The sequence below is a fragment of the Passer domesticus genome, chromosome 3, assembly GCF_036417665.1.
Source record: "Passer domesticus isolate bPasDom1 chromosome 3, bPasDom1.hap1, whole genome shotgun sequence".
NCBI classification, from domain to species: domain Eukaryota; kingdom Metazoa; phylum Chordata; class Aves; order Passeriformes; family Passeridae; genus Passer; species Passer domesticus.
In genome coordinates this window covers 113,715,740-113,734,185 of record NC_087476.1, presented here as the reverse complement: position 1 = coordinate 113,734,185, position 18,446 = coordinate 113,715,740, and the positions used below count along the sequence as shown (strand labels likewise).

The window sequence follows — 18,446 nt, the reverse complement described above, 5'->3', positions numbered from 1 at the left end:
TTCACTTGCATTTCCCCTGAGAAGTTGAGAGCCTTAACATTAGGAAATCCCCTGTGCTGCTTTAAAGGGAAGACACGAAGCTCCTCGGCACCCACAGCTTCAACACTTCTCCGGAGAAAGGAGGACCAAGCTGCTGATGTGACAAGCAAGGCAGAGGGGCAGCGCAGGTGAAGTGACAGCTGACAGCCTGATCAGCGCAGAGCACACGGCCAGGAGGTCCCAGGCACAGCAGGGCAGCTGGCCCACCGGGCAGGAGCAGGTTTAACCCGGGGCCAGCTCCTGCTCCCGCATCCCTGCCCCGCCAGGCCCGGCTCCGGGCCCGGCTCTCACCTGCACGGAGCGCAGCCCGCTCCGCCCCACGGCGGCTGCACAGCCCTGCCCTTCCCTGCTCTTCCTCCTTCCCGCTCCGGCTCTAATCCTCCCACCCGCTGCCCTCTCCCCGCGCACCTCTCCCCTCAGGGCTGCTCCCCGCGCTCACCCGCCCGCTCCGGCCCCCTGCCCTCCGGGGACCCCGGCAAGCCCAAGGCACGAGGAGTAAGGCGACTTATCTTCCTTTTAAAAAAGTCCTAAACGGAGCAAAAGCCCAAAACCTGTCACTGTCCCGGCGCTGCCGGGGGCGCAGGGAGCGCGGAGCTCTCTCCCACGCCGCGGGGCCAGCTCGGCTGCGCCCTCAGCGCCCGCCCCAGCCGGACTCGGGCCGCCAGCCTCACCTTGTCCTGCGCTTCCCCACGGAGCAGAGCCATATCTCCAGGCGCAGACAACCACCCCGCACCTTTCCCTTTCTGCTCCTCCCCGCCACCTCCTCCTCATATAACCCGGGCGGAGCCGCCGCCGCCACACCCCCTGAGGGGCGCTCGCCATCTTTGGTGAGGGCAGGGCGCTGCTCGCCTTCATCCGAGACGGCACGGCAACGCTTTAGCTTTTCGGCTTGCATTTAAAGATTTGGGCTGTTTTCCTTTCAGCATTTCAAAAAAATACCCAAAGAGCGCGATGTGGAGCAGGTACACCCCTCTCGGGCCGCTCCAGCGAAGGGGAAAGAGATGGGGGACGGCAGTGAGAGAACTACAAGTCCCATGAGGCAGCGGGCGGCGCATGGGCGGTGAGCACGGCAGAGGTAGTGGGCGGGGCGCGCCTGCGCGGTGGCGCCCGCGGCGGTGGCGGGAAGAGCGGCTGAGGTAACGCGGGGCCGCGGGTCGTGAGGGCCTGAGGGGAGGGAAGGGCAGGGAGGGCAAAGAGGAAAGGTGCCGCTGTTCCCGGGGCCCACGCTGCCCCCGGGTCCGTCAGCGAGCATGGCCGGGCTGCCGCTGCTGGCCATGCCCGTGTCTGGCGGGGCTCCTTGTCCAGAGTGGGTTTCCCCCTCTGCGCAAGGGCGGGCTGTCCCGCACTGGGGTTTTCAGGCACACGCACAAAGTTTATTTGCCTGAGGGCACTTGGTGGTCACTGGTGTTGGCCCAGCTCTTTCATAGATCGCCAGAAGCGCTGACTTCGTGTTACAGCCCTATTTCCCACTGATTCCCTTCCAGTGCTGACCTGGGAATGGAGCTTGAACTGGGAACTGATGCCTGAAGCTACCCTGAAGTAAAGTTCACAAGTGTGGGCTTGTGCTTTAAACGGGGCTGCTGAATTGTCTCTCTTGGTGCTCTAAACATCCCAAAAGAGGGAGGCGTATTTTAACCCGGAGAGGTTCAATAATGTATTTTGAAAACTGCAGGGAACACACAGTTACACCTTCCTCAGTGGATTTGTTCTGCTCATATTAGGGACAAGGGGTAACAGGTCTGTAGGTGTGTTTAGGAGTGCTCTTTTTTGTTATCTCTGAAATATGCCAGTGTTTTGGGGTTTTTTTAGCTGGATAGGTTTCTGTGGAGAAAAAGCCATACTGGTTATTATGCAAAAACACAGCTGGAGGTAGGTTTTTATAGATGTGAACTTTTCCTTACGTTTCTATTTCCTTCAGTTAAGCCACTCATTCCTATACTGGAAAAAAAATTCCTTAGTTTTCTTAGCTCATTTATTGTTGGAGCTGCAAAGTCAACTTGCTTGGGAAAGTAAAGTCCTCTTGGTTTTTTTTTTAGCTCCAAGTTATTTTAATTTTTTTTCAGTTCTCCATTGTGGCTCATCATGCAACACTTGAAGGAATTCTGCCAGTTTTCAACCACAAATGCTTTCAGAGAGAAGGGAGGCACTTCCCCAGAGGGAAATCTCAATTAAACTCTGTTCTTTGTGTACAAGAGTAGAGCCCAACCACTCCATTTCTTCCTTGTAAGTTATCTGCACAGAAGTGCCACTTTAGTGATTTATTGAAGAACACATAATTCTTTATTCAGCAGGGCACGAGGGTTCCTTATTTCTTAGCAACCCTAGAACCTCTTTCCTTTTGTAAAACAGGACAGCAGCTGGCAAACTCTTCCTTTCCTGGTGGTTCTGTTCAGACACTGCACAAACATTTCCACTGGAAATTCCACAGGTATATTCCCCAGCACAACAAAGGCTGTTAAATCAAAATTCCTGCTAGTCACTGAAGCACTGTGTTGCACTAAATTTAACTCTGGAGCTCGTAATATTCCATATCTCAATAGCTCCGTGATTCAAAACACTGATTGCTGTAAATTTATTCCTTGGAAGGTGTTGAGGGGGCAGCTTATTACAAGTGAATTTATGCTGAATCGGGCATCCCCTTGCTACCTCCAGTGGCACAAAGCCAGAATAAACTTTTCCTTTTGTGCTGTGGCTTTATGTGACAGAGCCACAGCCACTGGCCCAGCATTTGCTCTGTTCTGATTAGTGCAGGTCCACAGTGACCATTAATGAGCCTGTTAATTATCCTCAAACAGCAGCCTGGCAATACACGAGCTTGGATGCTGCCACACAGGAATATGCTTTTCCTCTTTTATTTGAAATCCCAGCTCTGGCACCTCTAGTCAGAGGTGAGCCCCAGGAGGGAAGGGATCAATTTTCCTGCTCTGCTGAAGGACAGTATTTATGGATCCCCAGCCCAAGGTCTCAGCCTGCTGCTGCCAGGTGCCTTGTTCTAATCAGCTGCCCCGTTTTTGGAAACTCTTGTGTGACAGATGATCAGTTTATATTTTACACTGGACTTTAAAAAAATTTCTTTAAATCTGAAAACACTTGCAGTGCATCTGGTTTCTCTTTGCCTTTTCTAGCTTCAAGTCTCACAATTGTATATACTGCTGCTGTCTGTTTTCTCCTAGTGATACAAAAGAAAGTTGTGGGTTTATACCCTGTAAGGTACCCCACAATCCCCTTAAGTTGGTCATTCTCTATAAGCTTAAGAGTTTTAATACCTCAGAGCAGTGGATTGGCTTCAATGTCCTCTGTGTAGCTTTGATTTCCCGCTCCCCTCTTGGGGGTTGTTTGTGGCAGGTCTGGTTTTTGTGCCTCCTTCCATGGCAGTTCTGATACTGTTGCTGTAGGGATGTCCTGTGATGCAACTTGAGCTCCTTGCAACAAATCTTCAAGTGTTTCAGGTTTCAGATTTGGCAGGCTGTTCTTTTCAGGAGCATTTCCTCTTTTCCTTGTTCATTGTTTTTTTATCTGATTTATCTGAAGAATAAAGGTGATGCAGAGTAAATGAGGACACTTTGGTCATAGCAATTCTTTGCAAGAATAGGATGGTGGCAGAGCTTTATGACTCTGTAAATCACAAATTTCTTTTTCCACAGGAAGAAAAAGATATGGTAACCCACAGACTGTTGTTGACAGAAGGAAGAAAACTCTAACTGCTCACAAACACTTCTTGTCAGGATGCAATTCCTACAGATCCTGTCCAGGAAGCCAGGGAGCCTGGAAGTGCTTTTTCAAATACCATTTTGCCAAAAGCAGTTCCCATACACGTGTCTGTCTACCTCTGCATGTGTTTATAGCAAAAGGAAAAAAGGAAACAGTTATGACCAAGTTGACCAAGAAAAATACAAGAACTTGGTCCACTCTGTTACATCTTACAAAACCAGCGCCCAAACACCAGAGACAATACTTGAGGAAGACAACTTGTTATATGGGCCACCAGCTAAACACACAGCTCCAGTAAAAGCTGGGGCAAGAGCTCCCAAGAACTGGGTTCCTTTAATGAACCCCAGCAAGAGAATTCTTCCTGTCAGCAGTGATCCAAACGTGCCCATGAAAATCGGGTTGCAGAGAACGAAGATGCCCAGTGTCACCCGCATCCTTCAACAAACCCTCTCTCCTCAGCAAGTCTTCTATCTGGAAAGATGGAAGCAGAAAATGATAGAGGAGCTTGGAAAAGAGGGATTTGAAGAGTACACCAAAAGTAAGTCTAGGCACGGTGTGATTGCAGAGTAGAAGCAGTAGTTTGGATTGCTGGCAGGTACAGTGGGCCAAGTGGTTTGGAAATCCATGGAGTTGTTTCCATTTCATGGGAGTGTGTTGTGAGTGTACCTGTTACCAACGAGCCTGAGCTCTGGTCTTTGTTCTGGGACCACAAAAATGGATTTAGAAATTTGTGGGAAATGAGAGACAGACTGTAGGCTTACTTTGCTTAATCCTGTCTGACTTTCCTTTAGTTCTCAATTTGCCAGTATCTAATTAGAAATAGGTATTTTCCAGATGATGTTACTGAGCCTCTTTGCAGTTACAAAGCTACTTTGTAACAAGATGGAAATAGGCATTTTGAACTCACAGTCCTGAGTGTTTAAAAACCAATGTGTCCTGCTGGTTATGGTGAGGTTTTTCAGTAGCTGTTTGGTTTATCCAGTGTATGTATGAGTAATCAGTGAGATTAAAAAAAGTAAAGGAAGCATTAATATAATAAGGGATACCAATTTCACTATTGATTATTTATTTCTGTTTCTTTCCCTTCTCTCCACACCCTCAGACTTTAAGTACAAAAACTGGGACTGGTTTAAGAGTTACATTGTGGAATATGTAGGATACAAATCTAAAGTAGTGTCTAAAATGTGAGGGGGTTTTCCCATTTTTCTTAGATCTTTTTCTCCAAGGAGAGCTCTTCCATTCAGCTTTGGAATCGATACTCCTGTCTGAGGAGACAGCAGCTAGGGACCAGGGTGAAGATGATGTCGTGGCTGGCTACTTATCCAGTGTGGAACATGTCTTGGAAGACATCCATGAGGTGAAGGCTCTGGAGAGTGGAGTTCACCACGAGACCCTGCAGTACCTGGGCCTGGTCGACTGCGTGGCCAAGTATCGGTGAGGTGCCCTTCCCTAAAACTCCAGTCAGGGGATGCTGTGGGGGCCAGGGTGTGGTTGAGTGGCTGGGGGAAGCTGGGCAGAGCTCTAGGCTGGAGGAACTTTCCTGGATGATCCTCATGGCAGAAGTGCTGTTTTTCCTGGTGGGGAGCTCCCTGCTGCAGAAGGGACGGGTTTAAGCAATCGTCAGCATTTCCAGGAACAGTGGCAGGTTTGCCACTAGAACTAGTAAACTAGTTCTAGTTTGGTTTTTGGGATCTAAACTGCCAGTGTGAAAGAGACTTGTTTAGTCGTAATAATGAGCAATGTGACATCAGGGGGAAACAGGCTGAGAGTGAAAAGTCTTTATGTGCTGTCTCCCTTATTTCTTACTTGAGACTAAACTTAAGTTTAAACCATTGTCCTGTCTTGTTCTCCTGTGCAGGGGCCAGCTGTGTGTGATCGACTGGAAAACTTCCGAGAAGCCAAAGCCATCTCTGCAGAATACTTATGACAACCCATTACAGGTTGCAGCATATATTGGAGCCATAAATCATGATGCCAATTATGACTTCCAGGTCAGTAAGCCTGCTGCATGCCAAGACAAGCAGCAATGCCTGTGTGATCTTCATTTCTTCCTGCCTTTAGAACCTGCTGCCCATCGTGGAAGTGTTGGTAGGATTTGTAACAAAGGAGCCCAGTCTGAGATCAGGTTAAGATGCCATACTGTGAAATAATTCCACTACTCCTGCTAATCCTGCTGCCCTTGGCTGCCAGTAGGGAATTTTCAGTGGTTTAAGGAAGTGCTCAGTGGGACCAAGGGATGCTCAGATGAACTCCCAGGTACTTGGCATGTGGGCAATCCCTTGTGCTCAGTCCTGTGTGGTTTTTGCCTGTGTCAAGAGTAGGAAGGGGCAGGAGAGGAAATAAAGCAAAAGAACCTGCAAACAAGAAAGTGGTGTGGGAGGGTCTTGCCTGCATCCTGTCTTGCTGTGTCCCACTGGCAAATGAGGGACTAGGGATGCACTTGGTGTCTGGAAGCTGTACTTCCTCAGGAAAAAGCAATGTGTTGGGAATCACTTTATCAGAAGACTGTGGAATAATGTTTTTGAAGACTCCAAAAGCAATTCTAGCCTGCCTGCTTGGCCTGAAGGATTTTTACCTGAGTACAGATATTGAAGGGGGAAAATAAGCAGAAGAGAGCAGAGTAATTTGTATGCTGTGCATAGGACTTTCTAGGATACTGTAGAGGTCAGGGAGCACAAGCAGTCCACAGACATGATCCTGACAGAGTGAAATATGGGCTGGAATTCTGCTAGTAGCTTCCTGCTGCCCCCACTGCCAGTGGCTGTTTGGGATTTGGGATTTGTCAGGTATGAAAGATGTCAGAACATACCTAAGTAACCATTTCTATCCAGACTGAAGCTGGAGGGTGGCATCAGTCTGGTTGTATGGCCCCAGCCAAAAACTCCTCAGTCTCTGACAATTTTCCTGGCATCTGCAGGGTTTAAATATCACTCATCCTCAGAGTTCATGTCCCCTGGTTTTCACTGGAGTTACCCAGCTTTGGGCTCGGGGATTTTGGAGCATTTGAATGTTAGGTCTCCAAGTATTTTATGGTAAACTATTGTCCCTTTTTATTCCCCGTTTCTTGTGAGATGTGTATGTTAGGAGGACGTTTTGCAGTGGGGTTTAGCCCTTGGGCTTGCACAGCTCTAGGGTTTGTGACAGCCCCGTTTGTGCTGCAGGTTCGCTGTGGGCTCATTGTGGTCGCCTACAAGGACGGCTCTCCGGCACACCCGCATTTCATGGACCCTGACCTGTGCTCTCAGTACTGGAATAAGTGGCTCTTGCGCCTGGAGGAGTACAAGGACAAAAACTGACCCACACTAAGCACAAGCAAGTGGCCAGAGACAAAGGAAGAATCTTTTGTTTAAATGTACCACTTTCATGTTCTTATTTGAGTGACTTTGGCTAATATTTTACTACCAGGGCTCCCCTGTCTCCCCGCCCAAAAAGGTGTGTAACATTCAAATAGGGAATATCTATTTCCTTATATTGTAGGTGACATCAGTGGTCCAGGCAGAAAAAACCCCAACTTATTTGGCCTCTCTTTTTTATCCCACACAGTTTATACAGCCTGGGGTTGGTAGAAGTTTCTACTATCAAGTAAAACTGCTTGATCATCTTTCTTTTGTGATTTTTGAGGAAAAAAAAAGTTGCAGAACTATGTCTTTAAAAATTAAGTTGGTGAACTAAAGCAAAACAATATCTCAGATGTATGAGCTGAGAGAAATGCAAATGTTAAGAAGTGGATATAGTAGACTGGGTTTCAGTCAGTTCTTGCTCATGCCATCATCAGGCTTGTTCTTATTTGTGGTTTTTCTTACAGCTACAACTGGAAAACCTGTGCTGAGAGTTACAATGAAAGTCCTCATTAGTTCTTATTTAGAATAGTACAGCAAAGTGGCCACTTAGGAGAAGTGGCTCAGCAAGAGAGGAGCAGAATTGGAGCCAGCACTCCCAGAAATTTCCAGCAAGTGTTCTGAGAGGTGGGAATGTTGGCTGCTGCTACTGGCTCCTCCTGGAGGCTTTTTAACACCCAGCCCACAGAAGAGGTCTGTGGGATGGGCTGTGTGCCTTGCCTTGGGAGCTCTGTGCTGCCACTGCCTTGGGCTCTCCTGACTCTGCTGTGGGCCTGAGCCAACAAGGAGCCCATCACAGTGTCGAGCAGAGCCTTCTGAGGGATGAAGAGCTGCTGGTTGGGTTTTGGGGTCTGTTTCTTATGGGTTTCTCTTTGTTTTTTATTGTTTTGTTTGGTTGTTTTTTCCAAACAAGTTTGTGAATAAACATTTTGAAACAGAATTTTTACTTTTGAAGCATATAAAATCAAGTCTGTAAAGCAGAGAATAAGCCTTGATCGTGTCAGGCAGTATTGTTCTAGAATTATTTTTTCTTCATTCTCTTTGTCTTCCATGAATTGTATGTGTGAGTTTTCACAATAACACTGCAGCTTACAAATAAAATTATGACCAATGTGTAAGCTTCAAGAAAATCAGCCAGAACCCCGTGCCTGAGGAAGGCTGCCAGTAAATCCAGTTTGTAAACCTAAGTCCCAGCTGAGTCTGTACCTCAGAGAGCCAGGAGGAGGCAGCCAGCCTCCAAAAGACAGCAGTGGTGGGAGTCACTCGGGTCTGGCACTTCTGAAGCCTGGCTGCTGCATCCCTGGCTGAGCTGTGGAGCTCTGCTGGAGCAGCACAAGCTGGTTTGTCCTGTACCAGGACTGGCAGGTGCCTGTCACCAGTGTCACACCAACCCAAAGACACTTTGTCACCAGTTTCAGTTAAGGTGCCAGACTGTTAAAGTGATGCACCCCGGGCACTGCTGCAGGCACTGTCTGTCCTCTGCAGAAAAACTTGCTGGGCAGCCAGGGCAGTTACTTCAGCTCTGACATCCAGCTTCCCAGGGCTTTGCTCTCCATCCAGGATGGCTTTTTCCCTGCTACCTGCTCCCTTTCTTTTTGTTGTGAATCCTTTCTGTGCCCAGCTCACTGTGCCTGTGGTTCTGGCAGCAGGGATGTGCTGTGGCAGTGACACTGGAGGGAGAGCAAAAGCAACACGTGGTGCAGGAGGGATAAAAACCCAACCCGTGCACACAGGTACACACACAAAACTTGTCTCTGGCTGGAGAGGAAGGGCTTCAGCCCCAGCCCTGCTGAGCCAGGGGAAGGGCTGAGGTTTCAGCAAAGCTGAGCACACATCCCATGCAGTCAGGTGAACATTAATCCCATTGCAGAGAGAGCAACCTTCCCTTCACACTGCTCAGTTATAAGACATGGGGGTCAGTGTACAAGCTTTAGCTTTCTGCAAAGTCAGGATCTTCTCATTTACCTCAGATGTTTTTTTTTCTCCCCAGCAACTTCCCATGTATTGAAGTATTCTACAAACTTTCCTGCTAGATAGGATAAGTTTGTTCTTAACACAGTAGCATCACTTTATTATCCTCATTTTCAAGGTCTTGAGCACCAACAGTTGTGCTGAATAAAGCATTAACATCCTTAGGAATCCTTTAAGACCCCTAGAACCTTTTCCCCACAAAAAACCCAAGCAGGTGCCTGTACAAAACTGAAGCAAGTTGAAAAGGTTTTTTTTACATTTCTTGCAAAGTTGCTCAAAATGTCTCATTTTAGCAGCAATGACTGTGAAAATGCTGGCTAAGCCTGACTTGGTGTTTTAGGTGGGAGGAGCCTTCTACACTTGGCATGGTCACAGAGGAGCAGCCAGATTGGTGCCTGCAGTTTTGCACTGATCTCCTGAAGCAGACACAGGCTCAGTCCCCCTTTGCACTGCATTGTTGTATTAATGAACAGGCACTTGAATATAAAAGACAAAAAAAAAAAAAAAACAAACCCAAACATACACACCATAAAATATGCACAAAATTGCATTTCATCATGACAGAAAATACTTAATTTCAAGTAATTACAGTACTTTCTTTGGGTTTCTGGGTTGCGATTGGTGTATGTTAAAAAGATGTAATAATCCTCCAAGTGAGCACAGCAAGTCCAGGAACATCAGAGCTAAGATTTCACTTGTATATCAACATAATAACAGTAACTTCATGGCTTCAAGTACTTAAGACACAACCAAAGTCTGCCCTAGAATAATGCCATTTGCTAGTAGAGAAACTTTGAAAAGAAAATGTTCTGCATCTTTGGGAAGATTTTCTACTCACCTTGGGTCACACTTCCAGAAATTGTTAGCAGACTGCAAAGGGGCAGAGCTGAGGGTATTTGCACTTTGTAACTCATTAGATGATAAAATGCACTCCTGTTATTAAGGCACTTCAATTAATGTTGCATAGAGCCGTGTACCAGCAGCGCTCTTACCCAACACTTTTCACCCAGACCTCTCATAGGTAATTGGCATGGGAGGTAGCAGTTATTAACTTTACAAAACACAAATACACCTGGGGAAAGGTGAACTCATTTGTCAGGTGTGTTCAGACCTGTGGCAGAGCTGAAACAGAAAACAGGCTGCCCAAATGTCAGCTCAGTAAACACTCCATCCGAGAGGTGACAGCCTTTGCAAGCATTCCGTTTTTATTGGCCAGATTAAAAAAAAAAGTCTGATGTTTCCATCACAAATGGGAATATTTCTGTCAAGCTGAGGTTTTACCAAAATCAAGAAAGTCCAGTTAACAGAAAGCATCCCTTTAATTTCAAAGGCGTTTCTTTCAAAATTGTTCTTAAAAAAATAAGATACGTAGTCCTACATGTAAACTTCATTCCCGCTGAGCGCCACCCGAGCGCCGCCCGTGTCACTCGTCCTTGCCGTCCTCTTTGGAGTTCCTCTGCAGGACGGGGCTGAGTTTGGTTTGCAGAACAGCTGCGAGTTTTTTGGAGGTTTTCTTCAGGAAGGCGCTGCCGGGGTGCACGCCGCTGACGTGCAGGTACAGGTCCTCCTGCGTGGGGCCCGTGTAGCCGCAGTCCTCGCACACGTAGAGCTTGTCCCTCCTCTGCTTGTAGGCGTACTGCTGCTGCACGCCGTGGATCTTCTTCAGGTGCGACTCCAGCGAGCAGCGCTGCGTGAAGGCCTTGTTGCACACCTCGCACTTGTAGGGACGGATGCCTGCAGCGGGGAAAGGCAGGGTTACTGTGGCACTGGCACTCTCTGAAAAACCCCTTCGCCCAGGATTTTAATCCTAAGGAGCTAAGAAGCCTCAGAGAAAAAGGAAAACAATGATTATTTAGTTTGATTTTCTTGTGTTTTGCTCACGTGTGGAACGTGTTTGGAGATTTTTTTACCCACAGGTGATTGTTTTGCTGGGTTCTGGTGTGAGTTGTTTTCACTCCTTGGCCAATCAGTGCCAAGCTGTGTCGCGACTCTGGAGTCACAAGTTTTCATTATTAGCTTTTGAACATTCAGTAAACACCCTGTCTGTATTCTTTAGTATAGTTTAATATAGTATTCTTTAATATGATATAGTCTCATAAAGTAATGAATAGCCATTTGAGAACTTGGAGTCGGATGCATCATTCCTCCCTGCCACGAGGGTCCCTGCAAATACAATATGTTACCTGTTGTGTCACCTGTTGTGTCACCTGTGTCTTGTTTCCCACAGCCAACCAAGAGCAAGGCTCTGACACATCAGCTGCTGACATGGTATCCAGCAGCCCAAGGAGCTGCCTCTCTAAACAAAACATCCTCCTTTCAGGCTATGGGTTTATATATTTAGGCATAGAAAACCTAGGAGTGTTATCCTCAGCAGATGCTGAGGATAACAGATGCCCATCAGTGGTTTGGTCCTAAGGCAGACATTAACAACTTCTGCAAAACTTATTTTAGACCCCTGACAATTTGAAATCATCTGATTAGGTAAAACTATCCGTTTCAGCTTTTATAATGAATGAAAACTTCTGTCTTGGTAAGACTTCAATTATTCTCTTTTGGTTTAACGAGGCTTCAGTGAACAGCTGTGAATGTCCAGAGCTCCCAAGTGCTTTCATATCATACAGTTTTGAGGACTGAGACTACAAATTCTAGAGAAACGCAGGAAGATGAAAGAAATAACTCTGTGTGTTTTCAGAGGAGGGAGAAGAAACTGGCTTTTGATTTGAAAGCCCAGACAACCAACACCACAAAAATCAATTTTACCACCAATCAACACTGATTTAACAACAACTCCCCCAGTGCTTAAAGAGCTGAGAATTTAGCAACACTTGAAAGAACCCAAACCAGCAGGAATTCTGCTTACTAGACTAGATCAGTTAGTTTCCAAGCAAAGACCACCCTTAAAACTGATATAAGGAGTCACATAATCCCCTCTTTTCCCCAGGGAAGGTGGAATGCCAGGGTCTGGAAGATCCTATGATGAGCCAGGCAGAAATGTGTAAACCAGATTGGTCTGCTCAGACAGTTGTAATTTTGTGATTGCATTAAGTTACCAGTCAGGACCTGATCCACCTACCAGAAACCCAAGCTAATCAGAAGTTCCAATAAGCAGCATCTCAACTGCATTTTTGTTTAGTTAAAAGAGGTCATCCCAGTGCACCAGATTAAACTATCAAGAAAAAAGTTTCCCAATGCCTGCTGCTGTGAAATTGCTCCATTTCCATTAAACTGCAGTTGGAGAGAAAGCCCAAACCTTCATTAGAATTCACACACAAAAAGCAGTTTCATGCTCATTTGAAGGAAATTTAAACCCCCACCATCCTTGGTGCCTGCTCCAGCACTCCACAGACAGGAACATAAGCACAGAAAGGGCAGTGCCAGGATGGCACAGCCCATTAGGGCTGTGGGAACCTCTTCATCACCTAGGAATCATTTAAAATCATTTAGGAATCATTTTAATTCATTCTGACCAGAGACCCTCTTGGACTTATTTTCTGACTCTCTGATGAGGAGACAACTTGAAAAATCGCTTCTTTTGGAAGCACTGACTCCACACTCCAGCCATACCCCAGTGGCAGCCCTCCTTCCCACACGAAAGCTTTGCAAACAAACCCAGGCAGCCCAAAACATTGGCTCCAGGCAGTGCCTTCCCACCCAAACAGGTGTCATTGCTTTTGGGGGCTTCAATACTAAGATACAGCTCCTACCAACATCCTTGTGTCACTTCTAGCAGTTCACCTGGTTAATGGGGCTCTGCAGAGCAAGCCCAAATAATCTCCAGCTCCCATTGAGTGACCACACATCTGGAAAGATGGGACGTGCCTGTGAGATGTGGTGGATGCACCTTCTGGATGCCCAACAGTGCAAAGCGAAAGCTGCTGAGCCCACCAGGAAGCATTGCCCTTGGAGAGGGTGGGGCTGATGTATATTTAAGGCATTGCTTCCACCAAGGGAAAAAAAAGCCAATCAAACTGGCAGCCTTCTCCCTGCTCCAGGCTGGGGTAAGAACTGGGAAAAGTGAGCTGGATTTGAGGCAACAGAAACACAACCACTGTGATTTGGGATGGACTCAGCAGAGTGGCCATGGACAGCACATCCTGCAGCCTGGGGGAGGCACAGCATGAACCACACTCTCCTTCCTCCAGACATTTCCAAGACCAAGCCAGAATCCCGTCCTGCACAGCAGTCAGCTGGGAAGGCTCTCAACAGCAAAATTCCCAGGAAATTGCTGCTCGTTGCCTCTAGAGGGCAAAGCGTTTTCACGGAGCTCCTGCCTCCACTCCCCGCTGAGCAGGACAACTGCAGGGATTCACTGGTTATCCCAGGCAGGTTATCCGGGGGGTCCCCACTATTTTTGGCACCCCCACTATTTTTGGCAAATGTTCTTAACCAGGGCTTCGTGTTATGATCTCGCCAGGCTGCCCTCACCCTCTCCTCGTCCTTGTTCCATCCCACCCCTTCTCCCTGGAGGTCCCCAGGGAACACATTCTCACCAGTATGGGTCCGGACATGCCTCTTCAGATCAAAGGTGTCGTTGAAGCCTTTTCCACAGAAGGTGCACAAGTGTCTCTTCACCTGGCTGTGGCACTTGATGTGGCGGTTGAGCATCCTCTGCAGGCGAAAGCCTTTGCCACACAGCTCGCAGCTATGCAGGGCAGCGTCGCTGCAGGTGCCAGTGGTGAACTGGGGAGTGGGAGAGCACTGCGTGAGCGTTGGGATGGGCCAACAGAAGGAATAAAGCAAACCAAGCAGGGCTCATTGTGGCATTAAAGATTAAAAAATAAGGGGGGGGAGATATTAGAAATGAAAAGTGAAAGTATCCAAGATTTTCCTGCTGGGTGAAACCTCCACGCTTTCCTTGTAATCAGGTAGGGGAACTTCATGTGCACAGTTTGGGACTGAGGCATCTCTGGCCAGCTTGGATTCAGGGCTTAAAACAAATTCTGTGTAGTGGTTTCCTTCCAGGGGTAGCAACCCTTATCCAGCTACATCCTTGAACACAAGGGCTTAGGCTGTGAGCACCTTGCCTGCTCCTGCACTCAGCTGATAGCCTGGATGGAGAAGGGAAGTAGGGAAGTCCTCTCTGGCGCCGGGGAATTGTTTTATGTGCTGCCCTCACTAGTCACGCCTCCAACTGCTCCGGGTCCCTCAAAAACCAGTCAGCAGTGATAAAAAAGGTGGTTTTGGAGAGATAAACCCAAGGCACGTTGTGCTGACTCAGCAGAGACTGAAACAATGGCCCTAATCTTGCCCCGTAAGTGTCCCAGTCTCGTTAATTAACAGCCTAAATTAACCTCCTAAAGTGACATTAGGGGGTAATCTCATTCCCACTCCTAGCACCAAAAGCAATGTGCCAACACCATGACATAATTTGACTAAAGAAGACACTGATGATTCAGCTCCTGGGAAGATCATTCCTCAGAGGCAAGGCTTAATGTCTGGAAAATGTAAATACTGGGCTGCTGGTTTAATTATTCCTGGTGGAACACAGGGACATGCCCCCTGTTAGATGCCAGGGATGAGGGAAAGCCAGCAGAGCAGACAGGACCACGTGCACACATCCATCGGCTGAAAAACCCAGCTCTGCTGAAAGGTTTTGCTGTGACAGTCACAAACAGCCCAGGTTAAATTATACAAAATAGGTTAAAGTCAAACAGCAGCAGGGCGGGCTTTTCACAAAGACAGGAATACCTCTGGGGTCTCTTTTTCCTGAAGAGCCAGTTATTTTTCCCTGTCCTCCTCCTGTGCTTACTACTGAAGCAACGCTACTCGAAATTGTAAAGAAAGATTAAAAAAACCCGGCAGCTGTGAAACCACGAGGTGTGAAACTGGAGGGGGAGCCATCTGGGAAGAATCTGTTGGGCAACAGGGCTGTGACTCCACCTCAAGCAGCTGCATATAATCGGGGTGAAACCTAATCATGAGACTTCAGAACACGGTGACTGAAAAGCTGTCAGCCCGGCACAGACAATGGTGATTTTTACAGCTCCATCCAGCAAAGCAGCAGCCAGGGTTTAACGAGGTGTTAACTACCAGCGGTAAACACATCTCCTTCTGCCTAGCGCTGGGGTGGCCTGGCTCTGCCTCTGCCGAGGGGACCCTGGATGCTCAGAGGGACGTGGCACTGTCCGGCACTCGCTCGGTGTTGAATTCTCAGGTACCACGAGGCACCGTGAGCAATTCGGCTTCTCAGCCTCGGGAGGGGAATCACTGCGCTGCTCTGCTGGCTGTGCCCAGGGAGCAGCCAGAGCTCCTGCCCTCGCAGCAGAGGCTCCTCAGCAAAGGCGGTGAGCAGGTGATTGCTTCATTTCACCCAAGCCCGCGGCTCCACCTCAAGGTGGCAATGCTCTTTCACAGCTGTGGAGGAGAACCTTTGGCTGCTTTCTTGATGGGTCATGGTGGGAGGGGGACAGCGTGAAGGGTCACCCAGCCCTTCTTGGTGAAGGCTTGAGGACAACCTAGAAGGCAGCTTTTAAGGAGGCCCCACGCTGAGGAACAAGATCCACCCACGCACCGTGGGGCATGACTCCTAGCTGCCAGGGCTGGTCCTTCCTGGCTGGGTGCAGAGCTCCTGCGGGCCCCGAGCCAAGCAGGTCAGGGGCAGCACATCCCAGGCAAGGATAAGAGAAGGCAAAGGGCACTGGAAGATTGTGGCACATCGCTTACGAGGCTTTCCCTGCCGCTGCCATCCTACATGTGGCTGCTCTCGCAGGCTGTCACCACTAGCACAGAGAGCCCAAGGGACTGTTGTCACCCGGCGTCCCCAGGAAGCAGCCAGGCCTTGACCTTGAACAGGGGTCACCCCATTGCCAGAGAAGGATGGTTGGGGTGCGGGCGGTTACCTTGATTTTGGACCTGACCATGGGCCGCTTGACGGCCAGGTCCAGCAGCATCCCCCCGCCCGTGCCCAGCTCGCCGGGGGCAGGCTGGGGCGTCGGGGGGTCGCTGGGCTCGGCGTCCCGGGTCCCGCTGCTGCCGCTGCTCTCCAGGCTGCAGCTGTCCTCGTAGCCCAGCAGCACGCAGCCGATCCCGCCTGCAAGGGGCATGCTTTGATGAAGCGGGGGGACCCCGGAGCCGCGGGCAGGGCCGGGCAGGGGGCGGCGGGCGGCCCCGGTGTTTAACCTGCGGGCGGGCCGCTGGGGCGGGGGAGGATCCCCGGCTCACGCTGCAATCGGAAACTCAAACACGAACGGTCCCAAAGTTCAAACAAGCCAGCTCCGCCGCCTTCCCGTTATACCCCGGGCAAGGGCAGGAGGAGCGGGAGGCGGAGAGGGGGAGGCCAGGAGTACATCACCCCCCTCCCACCCCGCCCTGGGTCCTTCCTTCTCCTCCCCCAGCCACCTTTCTCATGCAAACGAGGTTTCCCACCTTCCCGGAGGGACACACACACACACATTCCCCCCCGGTCCGCTCCCCGCCCCGCCATTCCCGGGGGCTCCCCGGGGTGGGAGACGCTGCCGGGCACGGCGGGGCTGGCACCCCTGCCGCTGCCCGGGCAGGGTTGTCCCTGTCCCCTCCGCCGCGTTTCGCACAGCTCTCTCTAAGCCGCCCGCCCCCTCGGGGCTCCCCCGGCCCCTCCGCGGCCCGCGGGGACCCCGCTCCCTCCGTCCCCGCCGGCGCGGGGCCGTACCTGGGATGTAGGTGTCGGCTCTCTCCTCGTCGGGCAGCCCATCCCAGCTGCGCACCGCCGGCTGCGGGCTGCGGCGCTTCACCAGGAAGGCTCTGGGCATGGCGAGGGCGGGGGGCACGGCTGGGCTCGGGGCGCAGCGGCCGCTTCGCCCGCCCGCAGCCCGACGGGGCGCGGGCGCTGCGCTGCCGTCCGCGGAGCGGGACCGCACGCACCGGGCAGAGCCGCTGAGCAGCGGGGAGGGGAAGGGGAGGGGAGGAGAGGGGAGAGGGTGGGGGGGGGGAGGAAAGTTTCATAAGGTGGAATAGAAAAATGCACCAGGAAACTTGGGAAGGAGCATGCGTGCTGCAAACATAACGGTGTCAACAAGTCTGCTTACCTGTCCGACCGGTTGGAGCAGCTGAGCTTTGTTCCAGCCCTTCCTAAGGCATGAATGTTTGCAAAAGAATTTAACGTCTGAAAATTAAAAAAAAAAAAAAAGAAAACACAAAAAAACACACCAAAAAAAAAAAAAAAAACACAACCAAGAACCAAACCAATCCAAAAACCCAGCCGGGGAGGGAGCCCCGCAGCCCCCGCCGGGCCGGAGCCGCTGCCCCTCTCCGCCGCACCGGGATGCCCTGCCGGGAATGGGGGCCGGGGTTACTCCCTATTTGTGAGTGCGGGTCCCGCCGCCCACGGGGACCGAGCAGAGACCACCCCCCGGGACTGCCCGTCGAGGGGAGGACTTGCCGGGAAAGAGGCCGAGCTGTCCTCGGGGCAGCAGCAGGAAGAGAAAGTTCTTATTACTTTTCTTAATGACTAGCTTTTCTTCTGTTCAGAAAGAAAAAAATAAATTTATTCTTTTTCAGTCATTGATTTAAAATTCAAGACGTGTCACAGCCTTTTCTCTCCCCCCCTCCTTTTTTTTTTTTTTTCTTTTATTTGCCTCTTGTCGTCTTCCCCCTCTTCCCAAAGTGGAAATGAAACAAAGACAAGAGGTTAGGGTATTGGGGAAGGAAGCAAAAGAAACAGAAGAAAACCCACAAGAAGTCTGCGAGCAGAGCAGAGCCTGCGCCTGGCGTGGCCTTGGGTGTTTGACAACAGTCAGGGATTCCTTCTCCCGTCCCCCGTTCAATCTGCTTTTTTATTCAAAGCAGTGGAAACGCACTTGGTGCCTCCGTCCCCAGGCTCATCCCTGCGGCAGAGAATGAGCACCGGGAGCTGCTTCCCCGCTCCTTCCAAGGGGAGCCACTCCTCCCTGGGGGAGCCGCTTTGCTCCGCAGGGCAGAGCACGCCCCGGGGGAATTGATGGGAGTCTCATTGTCGGTTTCACGGAGACCAAGATTTAACTGCAGGGGCTGGAGCCTCTGGAAGGAGCTCGCCTTCAGACATCAGGGCCAGATGAAAGAGCTGCGCTGGCTGCAATGCCCCCGTTAGTCCTGTGCAGCCCCAGGGGCAAAGCTCCAGCCCCACATCAGGCGATGCTCTGCCCGAGAGCTCTTCCAGCAGCCTGCATTTCCACCAGGGTATCCCAGCACACACTCGCTCCCCCTGCTCCTGTGGGGAATTTACAGTTTCCACAGGTACCAGGTGGGAAGCCACCTCAGCATGGCTCCGGGCAATACCTCAGCGAGACCGCACAAAAAACCTTCCCTTTCTCTCTTTCAGGCTATGTAATTTCTCTGTTGTGTCTGAGATTTTGCTCCAGGACAAAATACAGCTATGTGGGGCTTAATTGATTTTTTTTTTCAGTGCTTTCAACTTGAGGTTTCTTTTATTTT

At 50.0% G+C, this 18,446-nt stretch overlaps 2 protein-coding genes across 8 annotated transcripts; one reads left to right on the top strand and one right to left on the bottom strand.

Moving 5' to 3' along the window:
* The first annotated feature begins 861 nt into the window (after window positions 1–861).
* On the top strand, window positions 862–8,275 carry MGME1 (mitochondrial genome maintenance exonuclease 1). Of its 7 annotated transcripts, none has more exons than XM_064415243.1 (6): window positions 862–1,001; window positions 2,103–2,262; window positions 3,684–4,288; window positions 4,962–5,184; window positions 5,609–5,741; window positions 6,912–8,275. In XM_064415243.1, exons 3-6 carry the CDS (start codon window positions 3,766–3,768, stop codon window positions 7,044–7,046), a joined length of 1,014 nt encoding a protein of 337 aa, XP_064271313.1. In that variant the 5' UTR covers window positions 862–1,001; window positions 2,103–2,262; window positions 3,684–3,765; the 3' UTR covers window positions 7,047–8,275. The 7 variants fall into 7 exon arrangements, with proteins under 7 accessions (XP_064271313.1, XP_064271315.1, XP_064271312.1 ...); XM_064415242.1 differs by lacking the exon at window positions 862–1,001 and adding an exon at window positions 1,039–1,175; XM_064415244.1 differs by lacking the exon at window positions 862–1,001 and adding an exon at window positions 1,634–1,908.
* A 197-nt stretch (window positions 8,276–8,472) lies between these two features.
* Window positions 8,473–17,608, bottom strand: OVOL2 (ovo like zinc finger 2). The gene is made up of 4 exons (XM_064415249.1): window positions 16,687–17,608; window positions 15,899–16,089; window positions 13,550–13,739; window positions 8,473–10,793 (listed from the first exon to the last, which is right to left on the bottom strand). The coding sequence occupies exons 1-4, from the start codon at window positions 16,784–16,786 to the stop codon at window positions 10,483–10,485; spliced, it is 792 nt and encodes a 263-aa protein (XP_064271319.1). The 5' UTR covers window positions 16,787–17,608; the 3' UTR covers window positions 8,473–10,482.
* Window positions 17,609–18,446: the final 838 nt, after the last annotated feature.

Excerpts from the sequence above, each read along its gene's own strand:
- MGME1 (XM_064415243.1), top strand. The coding sequence starts at position 3,766 with ATGCAATTCCTACAGATCCTGTCCAGGAAGCCAGGGAGCCTGGAAGTG. Across the intron at positions 4,289-4,961 it reads ATTTGAAGAGTACACCAAAA|ATCTTTTTCTCCAAGGAGAG; the intron begins GTAAGTCTAGGC and ends CATTTTTCTTAG. Across the intron at positions 5,185-5,608 it reads GACTGCGTGGCCAAGTATCG|GGGCCAGCTGTGTGTGATCG; the intron begins GTGAGGTGCCCT and ends TCTCCTGTGCAG.
- OVOL2 (XM_064415249.1), bottom strand. The coding sequence starts at position 16,786 with ATGCCCAGAGCCTTCCTGGTGAAGCGCCGCAGCCCGCAGCCGGCGGTG. Across the intron at positions 13,740-15,898 it reads TGGTCAGGTCCAAAATCAAG|TTCACCACTGGCACCTGCAG; the intron begins GTAACCGCCCGC and ends CCCACTCCCCAG. Across the intron at positions 10,794-13,549 it reads GCATGTCCGGACCCATACTG|GCATCCGTCCCTACAAGTGC; the intron begins GTGAGAATGTGT and ends TCCCCGCTGCAG.